Source organism: Protopterus annectens, chromosome 6.part0 (genome assembly GCF_019279795.1).
Source record: "Protopterus annectens isolate FY-2018-M chromosome 6.part0, PAN1.0, whole genome shotgun sequence".
Taxonomy (NCBI): Eukaryota; Metazoa; Chordata; order Ceratodontiformes; family Protopteridae; genus Protopterus; species Protopterus annectens.
This window is the reverse complement of record NC_056737.1, coordinates 590,659,823-590,680,390: the sequence shown is the minus strand read 5'-3', so window position 1 is coordinate 590,680,390 and position 20,568 is coordinate 590,659,823. Positions and strand designations below refer to the sequence as shown.

Below are 20,568 nucleotides of genomic sequence, written 5' to 3'. Positions count from 1 at the left end.
CAAAAAAAGGAAGCCAATCTGGTGGTCCCCTGCCATAAACAAACTCTACAACAGGAGGAGGAAACTGATGGGAAATAAGGTGAAGTCCCAAGACTGGAAAAACTCCCTTATTAGCCTCAAAAAAAAAGTTGAGATCCCTCATCAAATCCTCTAAAGCTAGCTATGAAAACAGAATTGCAGCAGATAGTAAAGACAACCACAGGGCTTTCTATAGTTATGTAAAGAATCTCCACGGCAATACCCAGATTTGCTCGGAGCTGTTGCACAATGGCACCTCCTATACCGAGCCAACAGATATTGCCAATATACTGGCAGACAGATTCAGTGCCAACTTTACCCCCCCCCCACCCCAAACGACCAATCACAATACCAGTAGATTGCCAGGCACCCAGTATTACTGCTGTACAGGTTAAAATAGCACTGTCTAAGGCCAAGAATACAGCTTCTGTGGGAAACTAACAATATCCCTGGCTGTGTTCTGCATGAACTACAGAATGAACTGGCACCTCACCTGTGTGCCCTGTTCAGTCACAGCCTCACCTCAGGCTTTGTCCCTACCGAATGACACACTGCTACAGTCATCCCTCTCCACAAAGGAGGAGTGACTACAGACTTTGGGAACTATCATATCTTTAGCCTGACAAGTCTGATATGCAGAGCTATGGAACGCATCATCATGGACCTAATAAACAAGGATATAGGGAATCTCCAGAGTCTGGATCCCACACAGCTTGGTTTTGTTAAGGGTAGATCATGCCCGCTCAACCTGGTCTACTTCTTTGAGTCAGTCACCAGAGCTGTGGATGAAGGCAAGGTGGTTCATACAGCCTACCTTGATCTTGCCAAGGCCTTTGATACCATTCCCCACTCAGGAATCATAGAAAAACTCCCTAAGCTAGGCATCAACCCCTGTATCACTAGGTGGGTTGCAAACTGTCTCACAGATAGAACCCACAGTGTGAAAGTAGCTGACTCCAAGTCAGACTGCCGACCAGTCACAAGTGGAGTCCCACAGGGTTCGGTCTTGGGTCCTCTCCTGTTGGGTATCTACTATTCTGAATTCCAGGTCAACACAAATGGACTCTGGCTGACAAAGTTTGCAGATGATTGCAAGTTGGGAGCCATAATTAACTCCCCAAGTGATGTTGACATCCTACAGAAAGGCCAACGACTGGTGTTGGAACTGTGGCCTTAAGCTCATTGCCAAAAAATGTCATCATTCCCTTTGGGAAATATCTGGTTCTAATGAATTACCACATCGATGGTAGTCAACTGAACACAGAAGGCATCATAAGAGATCTAGGAACACAGGTTGACAGCAAACCTCTCTTTTGACCACCACATTGCCACTGTGGTCAGAAAGTCCTATGTGGCATATCTCATTACTAAGAGTTTTGCATCCAGGAAGAAAGAGGTCATTGTCTCCCTCTTCTCTTCCCACATTAGGCCAGTCATTGACTACAATGCCCCATTTGGCATGTACCTCACTAGACACCTGCAACAACTGGAGAGGCTGCAAAAGTACCTCACAAAGAGGATCCTAGGCCTTAAACACTTGTCCTATATGGACAGACTCAGAAAAACTCCCAACTATTCTCTCTCTCTCATATCGCCTACTTAAAGGTGATCTCTGCTTGACTTTACAAAGCCATGTCTGACCCAGCTCTGTTAGAAATGCTACAGAAAGAAATACCAATCCCGCCGCACTACATGCTCCAGAGACCTCAACCTCATTACCACAATCAACAGAACAAGCTGGAGGGACAGGTTCATAACCCAGATACTGCCCATGCTATGGAATAGGCTTCCCATCCATGTCAAGCGGAGTGCCTCACTGGCCGTCTTCAAGTGAAATCTTGAGTGGATGGGAAACAGAAAATTCACCCCGGGGATCACTCCAGTGGCTCTACTCGACAGAGGCACTGGGAACTAAGGTTGGGTGGCATGATGCCAAAGTAATCCTATGGGCTAGGCTTGTAAAGGCTCCAGGGCCATTAGCCTAGTACACAACTGTGAACTATGATTTTGACACCATTTTATTTGAGACAAACCTTCCTGCAGCATGGCTAAGTCATTGTGTGGATTCAGTGACAGTGCTCCTATCTTGCAGTCTTGGTAAAGGTTTTTCCATTGTAGGAATCACTTCTGCTCCTTAGATCTTTGAGCTTCGAGCCTTTTGTGCAAGTAACCATAATTTTTTTCACAGACTGTTTCCATCTGAAGGTGGTTTCTTAGTTTCCCTTTACTAGTCCTCCTATCTCATGGTCTGTTTTGCAGAAGATAAAACCAGAGGAAAAAGAGAGAGCCCTTTACATCCTGTGGACCTTGGATGCTAATCATTTTGTTTTTTGTCCCTGGGAATGTTTTATTGTTGCCAAGTAGATGAATTTCCACCTGTATCCTTTTCCTGGTGTCAGGCAGGTAACAGGTTATTGGTAAATGATGAATTCGGAACTTGTCACTCACTCTAGGGAAGTGGCGGTCTGTTGTTTGTTCCAGGAATAGCTCTCTACATTTCTGCAATGTATTGTTGCTCTTTTGTGCACACTTTTTACAAGCGTCAATGTCTCTTGACAGTCTGGCTACATTTGGGAAGTTAGTACTCCAGGACATGGCTACCTGAACTGTCTGATTCTTTAGCTTCTCCCCTGGTGGTTAATGCTTGAGATTTGATTTAACAAAGAATCCTTTAGGGTAGGCACTTGATTTTAAAACATATTTTCTGACTCTTTCATTTGATCTGTGAGATCACCCTCTGATGCGTTAGGAATACCCTCCCTCCTTACCCATGAGACTAAATGTTTCCATATCCAGCCTTTGCTGTTGGAGATTTATGTAAGCCAAATAGCATTCTAATGTTGTATGATAATGTTTCCTGTCTTCATTGTTATTTCTAGATTTTTGGGAAGACCCTCACTTTTGGTATATGGGCAAGCTGCCTGGCTCGGGGGGGCACATATGCTTATCCACTTTACATCCTGACATGGGCTGGTACAGGTAAATGGGCGTTCCTGATTAAGGGAGTTTACTGAAAAAAAAGTACCAAATTTTGATTGATCAAGAGGTATGTAGATGAGGCCCCCACCAAGGAGAAACTCCTGTCAGGCCAGCAGGTAAGGTATCTGTTCTAGCTTCAAAGGAGATGCTCTTGCAGCAGTATGAATGTCCCATTTTTGAACCTGCATCAGGAATTGGATTACTCCAGTTATGTAAATTTTAATAAGATGTTATTTTGCTATATGTTGTGGTGTGCTAACAGCAAGTTAAGTTCACTTATTCTGATCACAACTGTTTCAGATGGTCCGTTTTGTAAAACCAATCCCATAGAGTGAAATGGTAAAATTTAGTGCTGTCATAACCAAACATTACTGTAGAAATGCAGCTAAATCTGTATAAACAGATTTAGCTGCATTAATATTTTTGTTTTTGTTCACCTTAAGTTTTCTGAAAAAGGTACCTATTAACTCAACAGCTAACAGTGGAAGTTGAGTGAAAGAGGTGCTAGTTTGTTAAAGGGAATATTCAGCTGATAAAAAGATATTTGATCTGTTAACTGAAGTCTGTGATTAAAAGCCTAGGTTTTTACAAATACTGCTTATAGAAATCTCTTCCACAGTGCAGTGTTAGTGAATGCCTTAGCGCACATTTATATTTGAAGGTGAACTGTTAAGTGCCACTGCCGAAGGAGTGATGGTGGGAAAGAGAGTGTATGGAAAAAGTGAATTCTTCACATACTAACAGGTAGAGCTTCTAATCCACTTATCTGCAAAGGTACATGTCATTTAACGAGTAGCTAGAAATAAGCCTGGATCTTCCTACTGTTAACTTTTTCAACCCAAGAGAGCTGCACGATAGTTTGTGTAAGAACTAAAGTCTTGCTTGCTTTATCCAGACACTGTTTTTGTGAAATGAACTGAAAAAAATACATGTTGCAATTTTTGATCTAAAAGTATTTTGAGAGAAGATTAGAAATTGGTCTTTGTGCACTGAACATAGATAACATATCTTCAAAATTGTATATGTGATCCAGTGAACTTTAAATTAATAACATTGTATTGTGTGGTGGGAGGAGTACTTTGGTAGAAACAGAATGGGCTGTGGTTAAAGGTGCACACATTTGTGTTGAATAAACTTTGTATAGGTAATTTTTAGTTATAAACAGCATGTGTACTTTTTTTTTGCCCGTTGAAGCTAGAGTGAATTATGTCCTATGGCTGTTAAAGACCTCTATAGTCTAAACTTTGTATTGTTTTGTCAACAGTATATGAGCAGCTGAAGCACTTTTAAAAGTGATCAGGAAAACTTTAAATGTTCTATATTTTGTTGGCGAGTCAGAAGTAGATTTAGTATAGATGAAAGTAAGGGTCATGATGGTTAAATATTTCACAGCAGAATGAATGCACTTTTTAATTAAATATTGCAGAAATCCTGTAGCATATAGGTTAGAGTTTTATTTTTATATTTTTGGAGGGATGCTGGTTTGGATAACATCTTTATGGGGTCTGGCAGGTTGTCAAGGTAAAATCTATTATTTATTTATACTTGTTAGCCGGGTAGTGTCAGACTGGGTTGAAAAAAAAAACTGTTTTCAGCAGAGACCCGGGGAGAAAAGCTCCACAAAAAAAGAACATTATTAAGGTACAAGCAGTAAACTTAGCTTAATTAGTACATTCTCCAAATTTATTAACACACAGAATCACGAAATAATCCACAGAATGAACGCCTTCACAGTTACAGCGTTTTCGTCCAAATGGACTTCATCAGATAAAATCACCTTTTACTTAATGATATTTATATATAGAACCATTAAAACTTGCACCAATCATTAGTCTGTTCTCATTTAAAACATACAAATCAACCTACAAGCTACTAAATAAATAATTAGTTCATCACTTCCTGTTTCCATGAAAATTGATTCTTAGTTATAAATAAATAAACTTTAAATAAATAAATAAATGTATTTGTTACTTTAAAAACTCCTGAAAATGTTGACAATTTATAAATATTCTATTATAATGTTAAAAGGTTAAAAAGTATTCATAAAAAACCTTATTAAAAAAAACTTAAGAAACTGTTTTAACCTGAATGCTTAGTACAAATGTTAACCTAAAATACAACAAGGGTGCCACCTACTGACAAAATCTAGTAATGGAAAAAATATCACACTCTAGCAGATCTAATTTTCAAGAGGGGCAAAATGGAAATATATTCATTTAACCCTGGTTTTTTATTTGCCTCCAGGGTCACTTGCCACCATAACTCTTTGTAGGCAATATTTTCCTCCCAAAGGCCCCCTCTTATATTTCTTTTTATTTGATCTAAAACAAAAAATTGGAATTTGGCCCCCACACATGTCTTAGTATGCCTATAAATAGCATTTGTTTCTTTTCCCTTTTTGACATCATACATGTGTTCATAAATACGCCTCTTTAATGTCCTTTCCGTCTTTCCTATGTAAAATGAAGGACATTCCAGACAAATAGCCAAATACACCAACCCTATAGATTCACAATTGTAATAACCCTTACTAGTTATACATCTACCCCTGCTGGCCAAGAAGACTTTTTCTCTATTTATAATATGTGCACATTGTTTGCATTTGCCACATTTGAAAGTTCCAAGTTTGTCCCTAATTCCAACTTGACTTCTCTTATTACCACAATTATTATTTTCCAAAATCCCTTTTATACTTACTGTATTTTTGAAAACTATTCTTGGTGTCTCCTGTGGTAACCCATCCAAATCCGTGAGGGCCCTAAATCTTTCCCATTCCTTTTGGAATGTGTTTTTGATGTTCTTGTTCAATAAATTATATTCTAGAACCAAGGATTTTTGAAAGTTCCCTTCCTTCTCCACCTCTTTATTATTCTGCTCACTATTCTTACCAAAAATGGGTTCAAACCTCCCTTTTCTTCCTTCTTCCACTTCAGTTCTGATATTTTTAATAAATTCGGGTGGGTATTCTCTTTCTAGGAACATTTTCTCTAACAAGTCACATTCTACTTTAAATTCTTCCTCATCATTTGTCATCCTAGACCCTCTCACAAATTGCCCTTTCACTATGTTTTTTTTGCAATATATTGGGTGGGCACTTTTAAAATGCAAAAAGGAATTCACATAAGTGGGTTTTCTATAGACCTTTGTTTCAAACTTTCTGTCACTTTTTGTAATTTCCACATCCAGGTATTGAATTTTAGTTTCAGAATAAATATAGGTGAATTTTAAAAAATCTGTAGTCTTTTCTATATATGTAATAAATTCATCCAAAACATCCTTACCCCCTATCCAAAAAATTATAATGTCATCAAGAAACCTCTTGTATAAAGTCCAGAACTTTGCATAGGGGGAACTCAGTACATACCGTTCCTCCCAATTTGCAAGAACTAAATTGGCAAAGGTAGGTGCACAGGCTGCCCCCATTGCTACACCTTGTAGCTGTCTAAAAAATTCACCATTAAAAGTTAAATAATTATTTTTTAATATAAGGTCCATTAAGCCTGTGCACACTACCTTTTCTTCTAAGGTCAATTTACTATCCCCAAAAATTTCCTCCTCAAACATTCTTATACCAGCCTCATAGGGTATAGATCCAAATAAATCGACAATATCTATTGTGACAAAAATCAATTCATCACTATAAAAACTATTGTTCAGCCCTCTCAATAAATCCCAAGAATCTTTTAAAATGGCTCTCTTTTCTAGCCATATGTGTTTGGCCCTTTGATCCACATATTTGGCTAAGGTTAACATTTGTACTAAGCATTCAGGTTAAAACAGTTTCTTAACAAGTTTTTTTTAATAAGGTTTTTTATGAATACTTTTTAACCTTTTAACATTATAATAGAATATTTATAAATTGTCAACATTTTCAGGAGTTTTTAAAGTAACAAATACATTTATTTATTTATTTAAAGTTTATTTATTTATAACTAAGAATCAATTTTCATGGAAACAGGAAGTGATGAACTAATTATTTATTTAGTAGCTTGTAGGTTGATTTGTATGTTTTAAATGAGAACAGACTAATGATTGGTGCAAGTTTTAATGGTTCTATATATAAATATCATTAAGTAAAAGGTGATTTTATCTGATGAAGTCCATTTGGACGAAAACGCTGTAACTGTGAAGGCGTTCATTCTGTGGATTATTTCGTGATTCTGTGTGTTAATAAATTTGGAGGATCTTCTTCTACCTGCAATTATCGTCGCTTTCGTTTTTTTGCTTGGTTTAGTGGTAATTGGAGGTTGGAGCAGTTTTTCTACAGTTAATTAGTACATTGCTAACAATATGTAAATGAGCTTAAAAATATTATAGCAAAGTATAATAACTGAATACAATATAAACATGCATGTTTCAGGCATTCAAGAATACTATTTTTTTGTTACAATATATATGAGTTACATAAATCATGTAGCTTTACAATGTGAGTCACTTCTGAAAGACAAAAATCGGTCATGTAGTTTTACAAGTTAGGTCAGCTGAAGGAACAAAGATTAATAAAGATAAGAGAGATAGTGGGATAGCCCTATGTGGGATGAGCACTGTTTGGGCTAACGTGCGAGATGAGTGGGAAAAATAGGAAGAATATTAATCGGGAGCAGTACAGGGGCATAACCAATTAATTAAATAGTCTTTCAGGGTAGTTTTAAATGTGGGCAGGTTTTTTTATTCATCTGTTAAGGAAAGGTGTTCCAATCTTTGGCTATTTTATGGGAATAGAGGGCGTCTCTGTGATAGTTGTGAGACTGGGTTACTTTTAGCATTAGTTTGTTGGATGGCCCAAGGAGTCTGCAGTTTGTGTTTGGCTGGACTAGGTTTGATAGAGCTGGGCATTCGGTAAGGTTGAATATGATTTTATGGGCAAGTGAAAGTTAGTTGTTTTAGTACTAACAGGTTGGGAAGTTCTAGTCAGCTGAGCTGTCTGAGAACAGTGCAGTGATGTGTTCTGTGGGGTTGGTTGGTGACAAACTTACCTATTCTGTTATAGCAGGAGTCTAGTTTAGTTAGTTCGGTTTTTGATAGGTTAGTAAAGACCTCAGAGCAGTATCATGTAGATGGCAAGTGAGATCTTGCAGTGGCCAGTCTAGCTCGTTGTGTAAGGTAAGGTTTAACCCTGTATAGAGTGCCTAGTTTAGAGTGGCTTTTATTTGGTGGTCAGATGTGTTTATCAAATTTTAGTGAGTCATATATGGTTACCCCTAGCAGCTTGGTTTGATTGGTGGGTTCGATTTTTGTACTGTTATTAGATAGTATGTAGAGGGATTGGGTACTGGGTTGGGAGGATTTATTGGAGAAAATTGTGAGCTTGGTCTTATTTGGATTTAGGATGAGTTGGTGGCTGGTGAAGTACTTTTCAATGTCTTGGAATGATTGCATTTTGTGTTGGAGTTCTTGTGGGGAGTGGGCTGAGCAGATAAGGGACAAGTCATTTGCATATTGGATGACGGTGGCATGTTGGGTGGCAGTATATAGGTTGTTGGTAAACATTATAAAGAAGAGAGGCCCGAGTATGGAGCCTTGTGGTACCCCCGTGGTGACTGGTAATAGTGGGGAGAGGCTGTTTGCCCATTTAGTGGCCTGTTGATGGTCAGATAACTGTGAAACCACGTTAGGGGTGTGATATTGAGATTGTAAGTGGCAAGTTTGAGGAGCAGCTAATGAGACACTGTGTCAAAAGCTTTTGACATATCTTAAGAAAATGTCTGAGACAAGTTGTCCATCATTTTTGAGGTGGTGAATGATCTCTGTAAAGGTTATGAGGGCTGAGTTAGTGCTGTGTTTAGGCCTGGAGCCGTGCTGGAGAGTAGGTTGTTGGTAGCGAGGTGATTCATGAGTTGCTGGTGGATACATTTCTCTAGAATTTTGGCAAGGAGGGGTAGAATGGCGATGGGATGGTAGTTATGTTTCTTATGAAGTGATATGAGATTTCCCATAATTTGGGAACGTACTGTTCGGGGATAGGTTTATTAGTAATGATATAGGGTAGGCGATGGATGGAACAGCTAGTTTTAGGTATTCGTTTGGAAGTTGGTTGGCAGCTAAGCAGCAGGGTTTTAATTTACATAGGAGTTTTTTTATGTAGGAAGTTGGAAAGGTTATAAAGGAGGAGTTTGCGTCATTAGGGGTAGGGGAGGGGACAGTGAGTGGTGGGATTATTTTGTTGTCTAGGAGAGAAATAGTAGAGTTGAAGTGGAAATTGAATTGTGAGGCTAAGGACACAAATGGGTTAGTAGTGAAGGGGGCAAGGGTAGGGGTTTTACCAGGGTTAAGGAGGTGGTTGATATTCTGCCAGAATTTTTGTGGATTGTGCTGGTATTTTAGTTGGCAGGTGAGGAAATAAGTTCTTTTATTCTTGATGACATTTTTCTTAGCATGGTTTCTAAGTTGTTTGTAAAGGGTGAGATCATTGTTGTTTTTGGTCATATGACATAGTGACCAGGCCAAAATCTGGGGTTAATGTCCTGAATGTGCAGTCTGTTGATTTTTAAAGTGGACAACAGTACTAGAATAGTAATGGAAAACCATTCATATAGGTATTGCACAAGCTGGCAAAGCACATTGTCCATTATAAGTGGCATTACATGAACTGATCAGTAGACTCGGGCAAAAACTTATTCTTAGGCTAGTGGTTTTTAACTTCTTCAGCCTCTCTTCATCTTGTGGTCTGCTAACAGCTGGAGCTTTTTCACAGTAGGCTGTTACACTTTTAGATGCCTTGAATGCAACAGAGAGGTTCTTGCCATTGAATAATGAATGGTTATTAAAGTCCCTAATTTTGGGTCTTATGCTATACACAGTTTTAAGCATGTTTAATTTTTAAGGAGCTCCTAAAAGAGAATTATTACTGTTACTTTTCTTATTATAAGGTACTACTCCCATTCACCATTGTTTTGTGGTAGTCTCATTACTTTTTTTTTTTTGAATAAACACTAACCCAGAGATTTATTAATGGCCCATCCGCATGGGCTGTACAATTAACTGTAAAAAGACCCAGCTTCAGCAATGCTGTATTTTGTGATTCAGAGATGCACTGGCTGCAATGAGGAAAGACCTCATTATGGGCTAATTTTCATATCTCAGAAGTGAGTTAAGCACCACAAATTGCAGGTCAGCACTTGAAGCAGTACTTCACAGCTCCATCATGGAAACACAGGCTTCCACCTCCACACACATACATTCACTCACACAAGTACACACACACCACATATCTGTCCCTGAATTATTTGAATGTCCATGATGTCTTTTTTCTTGCTGTTGTAAATCACGGAAGTTTGCAGTCACACATTTAATACCAGATGTTAGTGTCGCACATCATTTTCCTGTTTAGGGTAGCACCCATCCCTGTACTGTGAAAATACCAGTAAGACATGGGATACAATTGATGTCCTTCAAGGATGCATCTGCAGTCCTTACAAATGGGTTGTCCTGTCGTCAGGCAGCCCTTCGGTCGGCCGGATTCCAAAGTCTGGGTCTGGCTTCGGCTGGTGTCGCACTTCACCCGACGTCATTGCGGCAGTTCTTCGGGTATAAAGGCATCAGCCGACGCCATTTTCCTCAGTCTTTCTTGCCGCGTGGCGCCCGAAGCAGAAGCTGTTCGCAAGTGCCGGTCGGTCAGATCCAGAGATTACTACTACCGAATACTACTCAAGACTTCTATAAAGCTAAGTACCCGTTGGGGACTCTTTCTTGCCTCAGCCGATGTCAGAGAAAGTTAATAACTGTTTATCTTGTGGGAAACAAATACCTCATAAAGATTTCCACTCCTATTGCATACATTGTTTAGGCCCAGACCACGACGTAGCAGCTTGTCTAGCCTGTGCTTCTTTAACCGACGGACGCTTAGGCGCCGCCGGACTTTGCTGAACAGATTTTCAGCTCCGATTTTGCCTACATTATGCCGTCGGATCCTCCGACTACGCAAATAACCAAAAAGCGCAAAGAAAAGGACCAACACTCGCGGTCGGCGGTTTCGGCTGAAACCGCGGTTAAGCAATCCACGAGTGTCTCGGTTTCGGCCGAAACCGAGCAAGCGGTTCTTTCTTCAGCCGATAACTTGCCTTCTACCGAGGCCTCTTCTATCCTGGTAGAAACGGCTTCTGAAATCCAGCCTTCTGTTGCGATTTCACAGGATTTATCAGACACCATTCCACCTATCTCTACCCCTGCACGTGGAGCTGCTAGGCCTCCTCCAGCTATGTCTATTAAGGCCTTTGCCAGGGCTAAAGCAGCCAAAACTTCCAAACCTGTGCCTGCCAAGCCCCCCTCTCACAGGCCCAGCACCAGCTCCCATATGCTTTCTTTGGCACAGGATCTCATCACTTTAATTCGTGGATCCCAGCCTCATCCAGACAGGGCCTCTCTCCCTCCTCCAGAAAAGAGGCCTAGAGCAGAGCCCCCTGAGCCAGTAGCCACAGATGATTCTTCTGATGATTCAGAACATACAGACCCTCCTGAGGCTTCTTATTCTCCTTACGAAGACTCTGATGCTGAGGAGTCCATCCCTTCAGCCTCTCCTCCTGAGGAATTTTCCTTTGGGGAAACCTTGCATGCTATGAGGGAACAATTTCAGTGGCAGGGCCAAGATTTCTCAGACTCTAGAAAAGGCTTAGGACCTTTCTACACTTACCACAGCATAGGCCTTTAGCTATTCCTCCAGTTCTATCTGTTGTTGATGATGCATTTAATGATGCTTGCACTACTCCTGATACTTTACCTCCGGCTCCTGCTAAGCCAGATAGGTACTACAGGGTTCGGACACTCATCATCACTTATATAAGGCCCCTTTGCAGATCCAGAGACTATCTCCCAGGGCCCTAAAGCTGTAGCAGCTACTTCTTCTAAAATACCCCTCCCCTCTGAAAGGGAATCCAGGTCCTTAGAGAGATGGGGTAAAAAAGTTTACACCTCTGCTACTTTGTCAGCTAGAGCTTTGAACTGCCAATTTCATATGATTCAATATCAAGAGTTTATGCTTGACCAGTTGACTAAAAAGCTGTCCTCTGAAGAATCTTTAGATAAAAAGTATATTCAAGAAATGTTACATAACATACAGCAGGTTAGTAACCATTCTTTAAAATGTGGCTATGATGCACTGGAGGCTTCCTTTAGATCAGCCATGACTGGCACAGTTATCAGGAGGCATGCATGGTTGAAAGAGCAGGCATTACCAGACCATGTCAAATCTAAGCTTTTGGATGCACCTATGGACAAGGTCAATTTATTTGGTGCCCCCAGCAGGTACTGAAAAAGATGGAAGAGAAAGCAAAATCTGTGCAAACAGTAAAAGATTTCTTACAAGTTCAACCTCCAAGGTTTAGCAGGAATTGGCCCTCCAAGAATTGGTCCTTTCCGGACTCCTCTAAGGATCAAAGAGGCAGGAATAGGCGCTCTAGAGGCAGAAACCAATCCAGGGGTGCCTACAGGGGTCGCCAGTGGCAGGGTAACAACCAACGAGGCACGGATACAGCCACCACCACTACAACAACTCAATCACAGTGACTCGGCGGTGGCACCGCCTACCAGGGAACAACTAGAAGCACCCTTAGGCAGAAAGCTAACATTATTTTCAAGAAACTGGCACTGCATTACAAGAGAAAATGGATTTTGCAGACTATAGACAAAGGTTACAGGTTCCATTTCCATACACTACCAGGAAAGAGAGGAATGCCAAACCTACCACCTTCTCAAAGGGCAGAAGCTCTAAAACAAATATCTCAATTATTAAGAATGCGTGCTGTGGAAAAGGTACCATTTATGGAGCAAGGGAAGGGATTTTACTCCAGGCTCTTCCTGGTACCAAGAAAAGAAAACAAATGGAGGCCTATTCTAGATCTGTCCGCTCTAAACACATTCCTCATTGTTCCAAAATTCAAAATGCTGACCCTACAGCAGCTTCTTCCCATGCTGGGCAAGGAGTCTTGGCTGGTAACTCTAGATCTCAAGGAGGCATACCTGCACGTCCCCATAAGACCAATTTGCAGAAGATACCTCAGATTTCTTGCAGGATCAGAGCATTATCAATTCTCAGCATTGCCCTTTGGCTTATCTACTGCCCAGAGTGTTCACGAAATGCCTGGCATCAGTAATCGCTCATTGCAGACTTCAGGAATTCAAATCTATCCCTACCTGGACGACTGCCTGATACAAGCGGACAACAAAAACAAATTAACAGAAGACTTACAAAGAGTCATCTACCTGCTACAAGCCCTGGGATACACAGTCAATACAAAAAGTCAAGGCTGATTCCATCCCAAATAATAACCTTTCTGGGTGCAGAACTGGACACATCAAAACAAATGGCATTTCTAACTGCAGAAAAGAAAGAGCAACTTCCTCTCTATTTCTTGGCATTAACAAAGCAGAGCCATCTAACTGCAAGAAAAGTGCTACAAGCTCTAGGCTTCATGGCATCCTGCATAATTCTGGTCCCTCATGCCAGGCTTCATATGAGAAAGCTACAGTGGTACCTAAAGAATTTGTGGTCTCAGCACAAGCACAGCCTGGAAACCAAAATTCCAATGATCCCATGCCTGAAGCAAGAGTTCTTATGGTGGGCTCAGGCCTGTCAATCAAACACAGGTCTGCCCTTCTGCAAAAGTCAACCAAGACAAACTATCACAACAGATGCCTCAGACCTCGGTTGGGGGGCACACATGATGGACAAGTGCATTCAAGGCCTATGGACTCAAGACCAACTACATCTGCACATAAATCTAAAAGAAATGATGGCAGTAAAATTGGCAATCCAGGCATTCAGACCTCTTCTCCACGAAGGCCAGCTGTTGATAAGGACAGACAACACCACAGTTATGTGGTACATCAACAAACAGGGAGGCACACACTCATATACCCCCTATGCCGGCTGGCACTAGACCTATGGGATGTGGCTCTGAGCTACAACATTCAGTTACAGGCAATTTATGTACCAGGGAAGGAAAACATTCTAGCAGACATGTTAAGCAGAACTACAACAGATGCCCACGAATGGATGCTGCATCCGGACATCTTCAAAGCCATCACAAGAGAATGGGGATTACCACAAATAGACTTGTTTGCATCCCCATACAATCACCAGTTGAAGAAATTCTGCACAAGGACTTACCACCCACTTGCTTGGAAGGTGGACTCCTATCCTTCAGTTGGAAAAGCCTGACAGCATACGCATTCCCACCACTTCCTTTGATGCACAAGGTGCTTCTCAAGATCAAAGAGGAACGTCCGAGGATCATTCTGATAGCCCCAGACTAGCCAAGACAACATTGGTACCCACTGCTGAGGAGCATGTCCCGGGAACAAATATGGAAACTGCCCCTGATCCCATTACTGCTGACACAGAACAACTACAACATTCTGCATCCAAACCTAAAAACTCTGCAGCTAACTGCCTGGAACATTACATAACAGAAATTAACCCAAATTTATCCCAAAGGGTTAAGGACATAATCCTGGAGGCTCGCAGACCTTCAACAAGAAAGAATTATGCAGCAAAATGGAAAAGATATCTCATCTGGAGTACTGCAAAGGGGCAAGATGTGACACTGGTGAACATAGCCAACATCCTGGAGTACTTGGCGGAGCTCTACCACACAGGCCTGTCCTATTCCTCCATCAAGATACATGCATCAGCTATTTCAGCACAATACAGCTGGGATCCTCCTGTCTTCTCGCATCCTCTGCTCAGACAGTTTCTGAGGGGAATTAAAAATGTAAAACCTCCCAGGAAACCTCCATTGCCAGCATGGGACTTGAACTTTGTGCTAGAAAAACTGACTCTACCTCCTTTCGAGCCAGCAGCTACAGCAGACTTGCAATACTTATCCTGGAAGACTGCCTTCCTGCTGGCAATAACTTCAGCAAGAAGGGTCTCTGAACTACAAGCATTAATGGCAGTTCAACCCTTCCTGATCTTCCATCAAGATAGAGTGTCCATGAGAACAAATCCTACATTTATGCCTAAGGTGGTATCCAGAGTCTCTTTAAATCAGGCTATCCACCTTCCTACATTCTTCTCCAATCCACAGAACAGGGGAGAAAAGCTCTTACATACCTTGGATGTACACAGGCAATTACGCTACTACCTGGACAGGACAAAAAACAATAGAAAAACTGACCAGCTTCTGGTAGCTTATGCAACAGGAAAAGAAGGAAAACCAATTTCTAAACAGACAATCTCCAAATGGATAGGAAATTGCATTAGATTTTGTTACTCCTACCATGGAAAGAAAACTCCAGAGAACATCAGGCCTCACTCCACAAGGGCCACAGCCACTACCACAGCTTTCTTACGAGGAGTGGCTACCAAGGACATTATAGAGGCTGCTACTTGGACCTCCGTGCATACATTTGCCAAGCATTATAACTTACCTCTATACTCTAGATCCCGTGCTGGTTTTGCCACTGCTGTTTTGCAAGGGATCCTGACTACACCATAATCTATTCTCATTACCTCCTCCCCTAGTTTAGCTATGGTATTCTACCCATTTGTAAGGACTGCAGATGCATCCTTGAAGGACATAGTACAGTTTTGTACCTACCATAAATGTAGATGTCCGAGAGGAATGCATCTGCAGTCAGGATTACCCACCCTCCTTCCCCTCTGAGGTACTCCTAGGGTACTTACCAATCTTCAGCTAGCTTGGGGGGATCTATTATGGTGTATTTGTTTGTATATATGTACATACATGTTTATTTTGTGTGTTTGCTTTCTATTTGGAAACTTTGGCATTTATCCAAATTTAGCCTACCAAGAGGGCATCTGGGGCAAGAAACACTGAGGAAAATGGCGTTGGCTGATGCCATTATACCCGAAGAACTGCCGCAATGACGTCGGGTGAAGTGCGACACCAGCCGAAGCCAGACCCAGACTTTGGAATCCGGCCGACCGAAGGGCTGCCTGACGACAGGACAACCCAGTTGTAAGGACTGCAGATGCATTCCTCTCGGACATCTACATTTATGGTTAGGTACAAAACTGTACTTTGTGGATGATCCTAGTGTTTCCCCTTGATTTCTGTACTATTAATTCTCTCATGCCTTAACAGCATATTATCCCTGGTATCTAGTCGTCCTCCCATCCCCGTACTGTTTAAGTGCCACTGAGGTAGGAGATGTAAGAGTTATCCTTGATGCCTTTTCTTTTGATCCCCATTTTGTCCATTTGGTGCTCAAGCACAACTTTTAAGAGTTATCCCTAGTGGTCAGTGATTCCCTACCCACTCACCCAATGTTCCACACACCACTAGACCAACAAGCAGAGTTTGCAAGTGTGACAGCTACTTCAACCTACACACACACATATCCATATATACATGCACAAAGACGCCCATCCACTCATACAAGTACACACACACACCCTCTAACATAACCTTTCACTGCTCACCTGTTGCTACCTCCCAGGCAGACAGCAGACTCACATGCACTCACACTTATTGCCCCTCATTTGCAGTCATGCATGTACCACCTAACACTACCTTATCACTAAACTCCTCAGTACTTGACTCTGCCACAGTGGATGAACATGGCCTTGTGGTCATGTTCACTACAGAGATGTGCAAGGATTGGCAATGCTAATCTACACAGCTGAACAATATTATGACTCTCATGGCATGTAGATGCCTTCAGGAAGGGAGTTTCGGTCAAGAGCACGTGGCTGATTAGAATGTTTCTGCCCTGGACTGCTGCCTTGTTGACATGTAGCACAGCTGCAGAGACAGCCTAACATGGTGCTGTACATCTTTGTGAAAAAGCAGTGTGTTGGGGCCATCTCTGAATTGCAGGTTACTGTAAGGCATACAGCTTGTGATAAACTATGAATTTGTTCTAAAATATTCATAGGACTTTCCGTGTGCCTATTGAAAGTGTACTTTTTGCTTAAGCTTTCCTTAACAAAAGTTTTATGTGCACTGAAATATGTGCAAGATATTAATGTTATGTTTTATGTTTATGTAATGTTACATCTGTGTTTTTCTTGGGCTCTGTGGCCTTAATCATGCTTGTAAAGGATTTTTGGTACCAGTGTGTTACACAGGTATTGAAATAGTTGTGAATAACTTGGTTGTAAGTTCATGTAATCTCTTCTTTGTTTCTAGTAACACCACACTGAATGAGGAGGCACTACTTTGTTTTGCAAAGCTGAGACTGTTGCAAAGGCTTGACATTTCCAATGTGCAGCATCTTTCACAAGAAGCAATACATAAATTTCGAGTTTTGACTGACAACAGAGTGCAAGTGATCCAAGAAGACTCCTTGCTTAGTTTCAAATATTGTTACTGTTAAACTACGATTTTGCCCGTCTTCAAGGAAAAAAAGATGTTGCTTTGACTTGCAACTTTTAGCAGTTTCAGTGATTCACAATTAGAGCCTGTGCTTTGCTTCTCTGAGCAAGTCTGTGTTGCCTTGTGATGATTGTCAGGGACCTAAACCTTGACAGAATCTTCCAGTATGCAAGTGAATTGGTTTGAAGTGCCTACTGGAGTCTGTTTCTGAACACCTTGGTCCTTTCCTTTATTTTCCTCATATGACTGTATGCTTGATTTTTAAGTTATACAGTATGCAGAATGAAAGTTTCCTTAAGAGTGTCATCCAAGAAGTTATGAACAGTTTGTCAAGTATTTTGGATGCATAAAAACATATGCTGTGCCGTACATTGGAGGACTGAAGCTTGAAATAACTTATTTTATCACTAAAGTGAACTTAAGAGTTCTTAATTCTCATTTTTACATGTTGCTGCAAGTCAGCATTAACAAATTCAGATTGTATATTATTAGCCTGATTGTATATTATTAGCCTGATTGAAGTTACAGGCTTCTGTTTTTCCTACAATGACCTTTAATGCAAATTCTGCTCGGTTTACATAAACTGATCTTTTTTACCTTGTAAAAATTGTCATGCAAATTCTGCAAGTATCCTTTGTCACTAGATTGTTAAAAGTATGAAACAAACTGATGGTCAGAAGATAGCCAACACAGTTTTTGTTGTTGATTGTCAAAAAAATGTTACATTGGATAACATTAGAATAGGCTAATCCCAATTTAAACAAGTTCAGCATATTGTGTGAACACTTGGTTTTATGGCTACTGGACAGTTTGTTTCGAGTCCATAGCCATGTTTGTGTGTGTTGTGTGCGTTGACAAGGTTTACAAGTCTTTTGCTTTAAAAATACAGCGACCCTGGTGTTAAGGGTTTCCTCTTTTCACAACTCAGATGATAACGTTTTGAGCAGTGCAGGCAGTTGTGCAGTGTTGGTGCTGGATACTGCTTAACTTCAGAAAAAAGAATGGGTACTATGCTGCAGGAATGCAGTACTTGGTATTTAATGAAAATGCTGTTATCTGTAAGATGTTGAATAATGCAAAACTGATAAGTGCAGGCCTTTGTGGGGAGTTTGGGCTTGGTGCCTTTTCTGATTGATACACAAGTCTGCAATCTCAGGTCTTTAAATTGTTGTGTAGCTGATGTGGTCCTGTTACTTTATTTAAGTGAAAAATGCTCATTAGTTTGCAAGATGTCTTGCATAAAGTAGAAGTACAAAACTCTGGAACATAAACGGTGGCATTAAGTGAGTGCTCTGTAAACAGTATTGTCATACAAACTGCATTTTAAAAAAATGCTTTGGAGATTTGTAACGTTTCCATATGTGGATACAGAAATAGGACCTTATAATTCAGCTCTTATGTTGGTTAGAGCGCATCTGTGTTACCTAAATGTTAGTTATAGCCAGAGTGTTTTTCCCCATTCACTGAAAGTGCCTAACTTCTGCTTGTCTTGTTTGCCATTAGTACGGTTGAACTCTTGTCTTGTTCATGCTGTGAACCCGTGACCTTGAAGAAAAACTCAATGTTTAGACCAAATTCTAAACTGAGCTACAATTCAGTTGCTGCCCATCAGCTGAGGGTAGACAAAAAGGAAATGCAGAAGAAAGGATTTCTCATTCTCCTTTTGTGTAGTAGTGGGCCAGACTAAGTAATCTTGAGTTTTATTTATACATATTTTTCAAAAATTTTAAAAAGACCTAAGAAAGCTTTTTCCCTTTTAGTTTAGATTTGCAGTACACTGCAGATGAGCCAAATAATTGGTTTTTCATTTCTGCATTTTGATAAGGCATTCAGTGTGACTAAGAATACATTAATGAACAACTTGCAAAAAATTTATTTGTGAAAATTTGTTATAATAAATTAAGCCTCTTCATTTTTACTTGACACAGCTTTGAAGTCAAGCTTATTTTATTTTCAAAATATTCATATAAATAAAGCAAAAATACAATTTCTGGATTACTTGATTGTTTTCTTTCAGTGCATCGTGTTAAGCTGAGAAGTGAAGTAATGTAAGTTGAATAACATGGTGGACAATCACTACTTATGGTACAGAGGGTGTTTTGCTGGTCTGGTAGGGAGTAGCCACCTTCTGTAGCAGCCAGGACTGTATGCCACAAACATCAGGACAAGTTGGCATATGAAACTCCTGAGATTAACTTCCTCCCTTGACTCCATCATGTTACTGAATTCGCATCTCTCCAGATATTCCTTGGCACACATAAAGTTCAAATATTGAAGAAGTTTCTTTAGGCTGAGTCACTTAATTGTGTCTTGTCAGCAAATTCATTTCTTTATCAGTGCTACTGCTTCTTCATCCTTGAGACTTCAGTCACAGGTATCCCCATTTCTTTTCTTTTTCTTTCCTCTTTTTATTTTTTTATTAGTTTTAGTCCACCCCCTCCCCACCAAATTCCAGTGTGCAAGCATGGAATCAGTGTTTTCTTGGTCAGCACCAAGCCAAGCTGCTTTTAAAGCCTTGCCCTTGTGACAGATACATCTCATAGTCAGTGAAAGGCAGTCCTGCAGCCTTTTCTTTTTCCAGGTGGGAACATGGTACTTTCTAATGCTCAGTTTATAAGAAATTGAACCTCACAACTAGGCAGTGAACAAAAATAGCATCTTACCTGATAAAAATACACTTATGAGAAAGCCAGCCCCAAAGGAGGATTCTACATCCAAATCCATTGTCGAACTGCAAACACCGCATTGCCAAGGGAAGGCTAACAAAACAGTTTAATTCCTTCCTCAAAAAGCACACGTCAGGCCCAAAGCTTGTCACCAGATTGGTGCTTATTCCAGCATACTCTCAGCCCAAGCTGGCATACAGCAAAAAACAAAAAACAGACCTGGATCTTCAAACCCTCCCCTGTTACACTATCCATGGAGCACACAGGAACGGTTTCAGTACTGGAGCCATCCTGTCAGCATCTGGATACATAACTGCCAGTAAAGACTGCATTGCTGCAAGCCTCAATTACTAGAATGTAGAAAGTTGCTTAAGGCTCTGTCTGAAGTCAAGCAGTATTGGGAATGCAGTTCCCTGATGTAGTGGGAACTGGGCAAGGTTTGCCATCCCACATTTTTTGAGTTCTCCCCAGAACGTGCCTATGCTGTCAGTGAAGAGCAGCGCCGCCAAGCTGATGTTGAAACTGCAGATCCCAAAGCTTGCTTCCTCGGAGCTATACTGCAAACAGCATCACTTGTCCTGCAACAGATTGACCCAATATTGATGCTTCCCATGCCTTGATGTTCAGTT

At 40.7% G+C, this 20,568-nt stretch overlaps 1 protein-coding gene across 3 annotated transcripts in view; it reads left to right on the top strand.

Moving 5' to 3' along the window:
- LOC122804421 overlaps positions 1-19,260 on the top strand; it is a 246,200-nt gene extending 226,940 nt beyond the window's left edge. For all 3 annotated transcript variants that reach the window (XM_044074262.1, XM_044074261.1, XM_044074263.1), the window contains exon 5: positions 17,088-19,260. In XM_044074262.1, coding sequence (XP_043930197.1) covers positions 17,088-17,274 — 187 coding nt within the window. In that variant the 3' untranslated portion in view covers positions 17,275-19,260. The remainder of the gene's footprint in view (positions 1-17,087) is intronic.
- Positions 19,261-20,568: the final 1,308 nt, after the last annotated feature.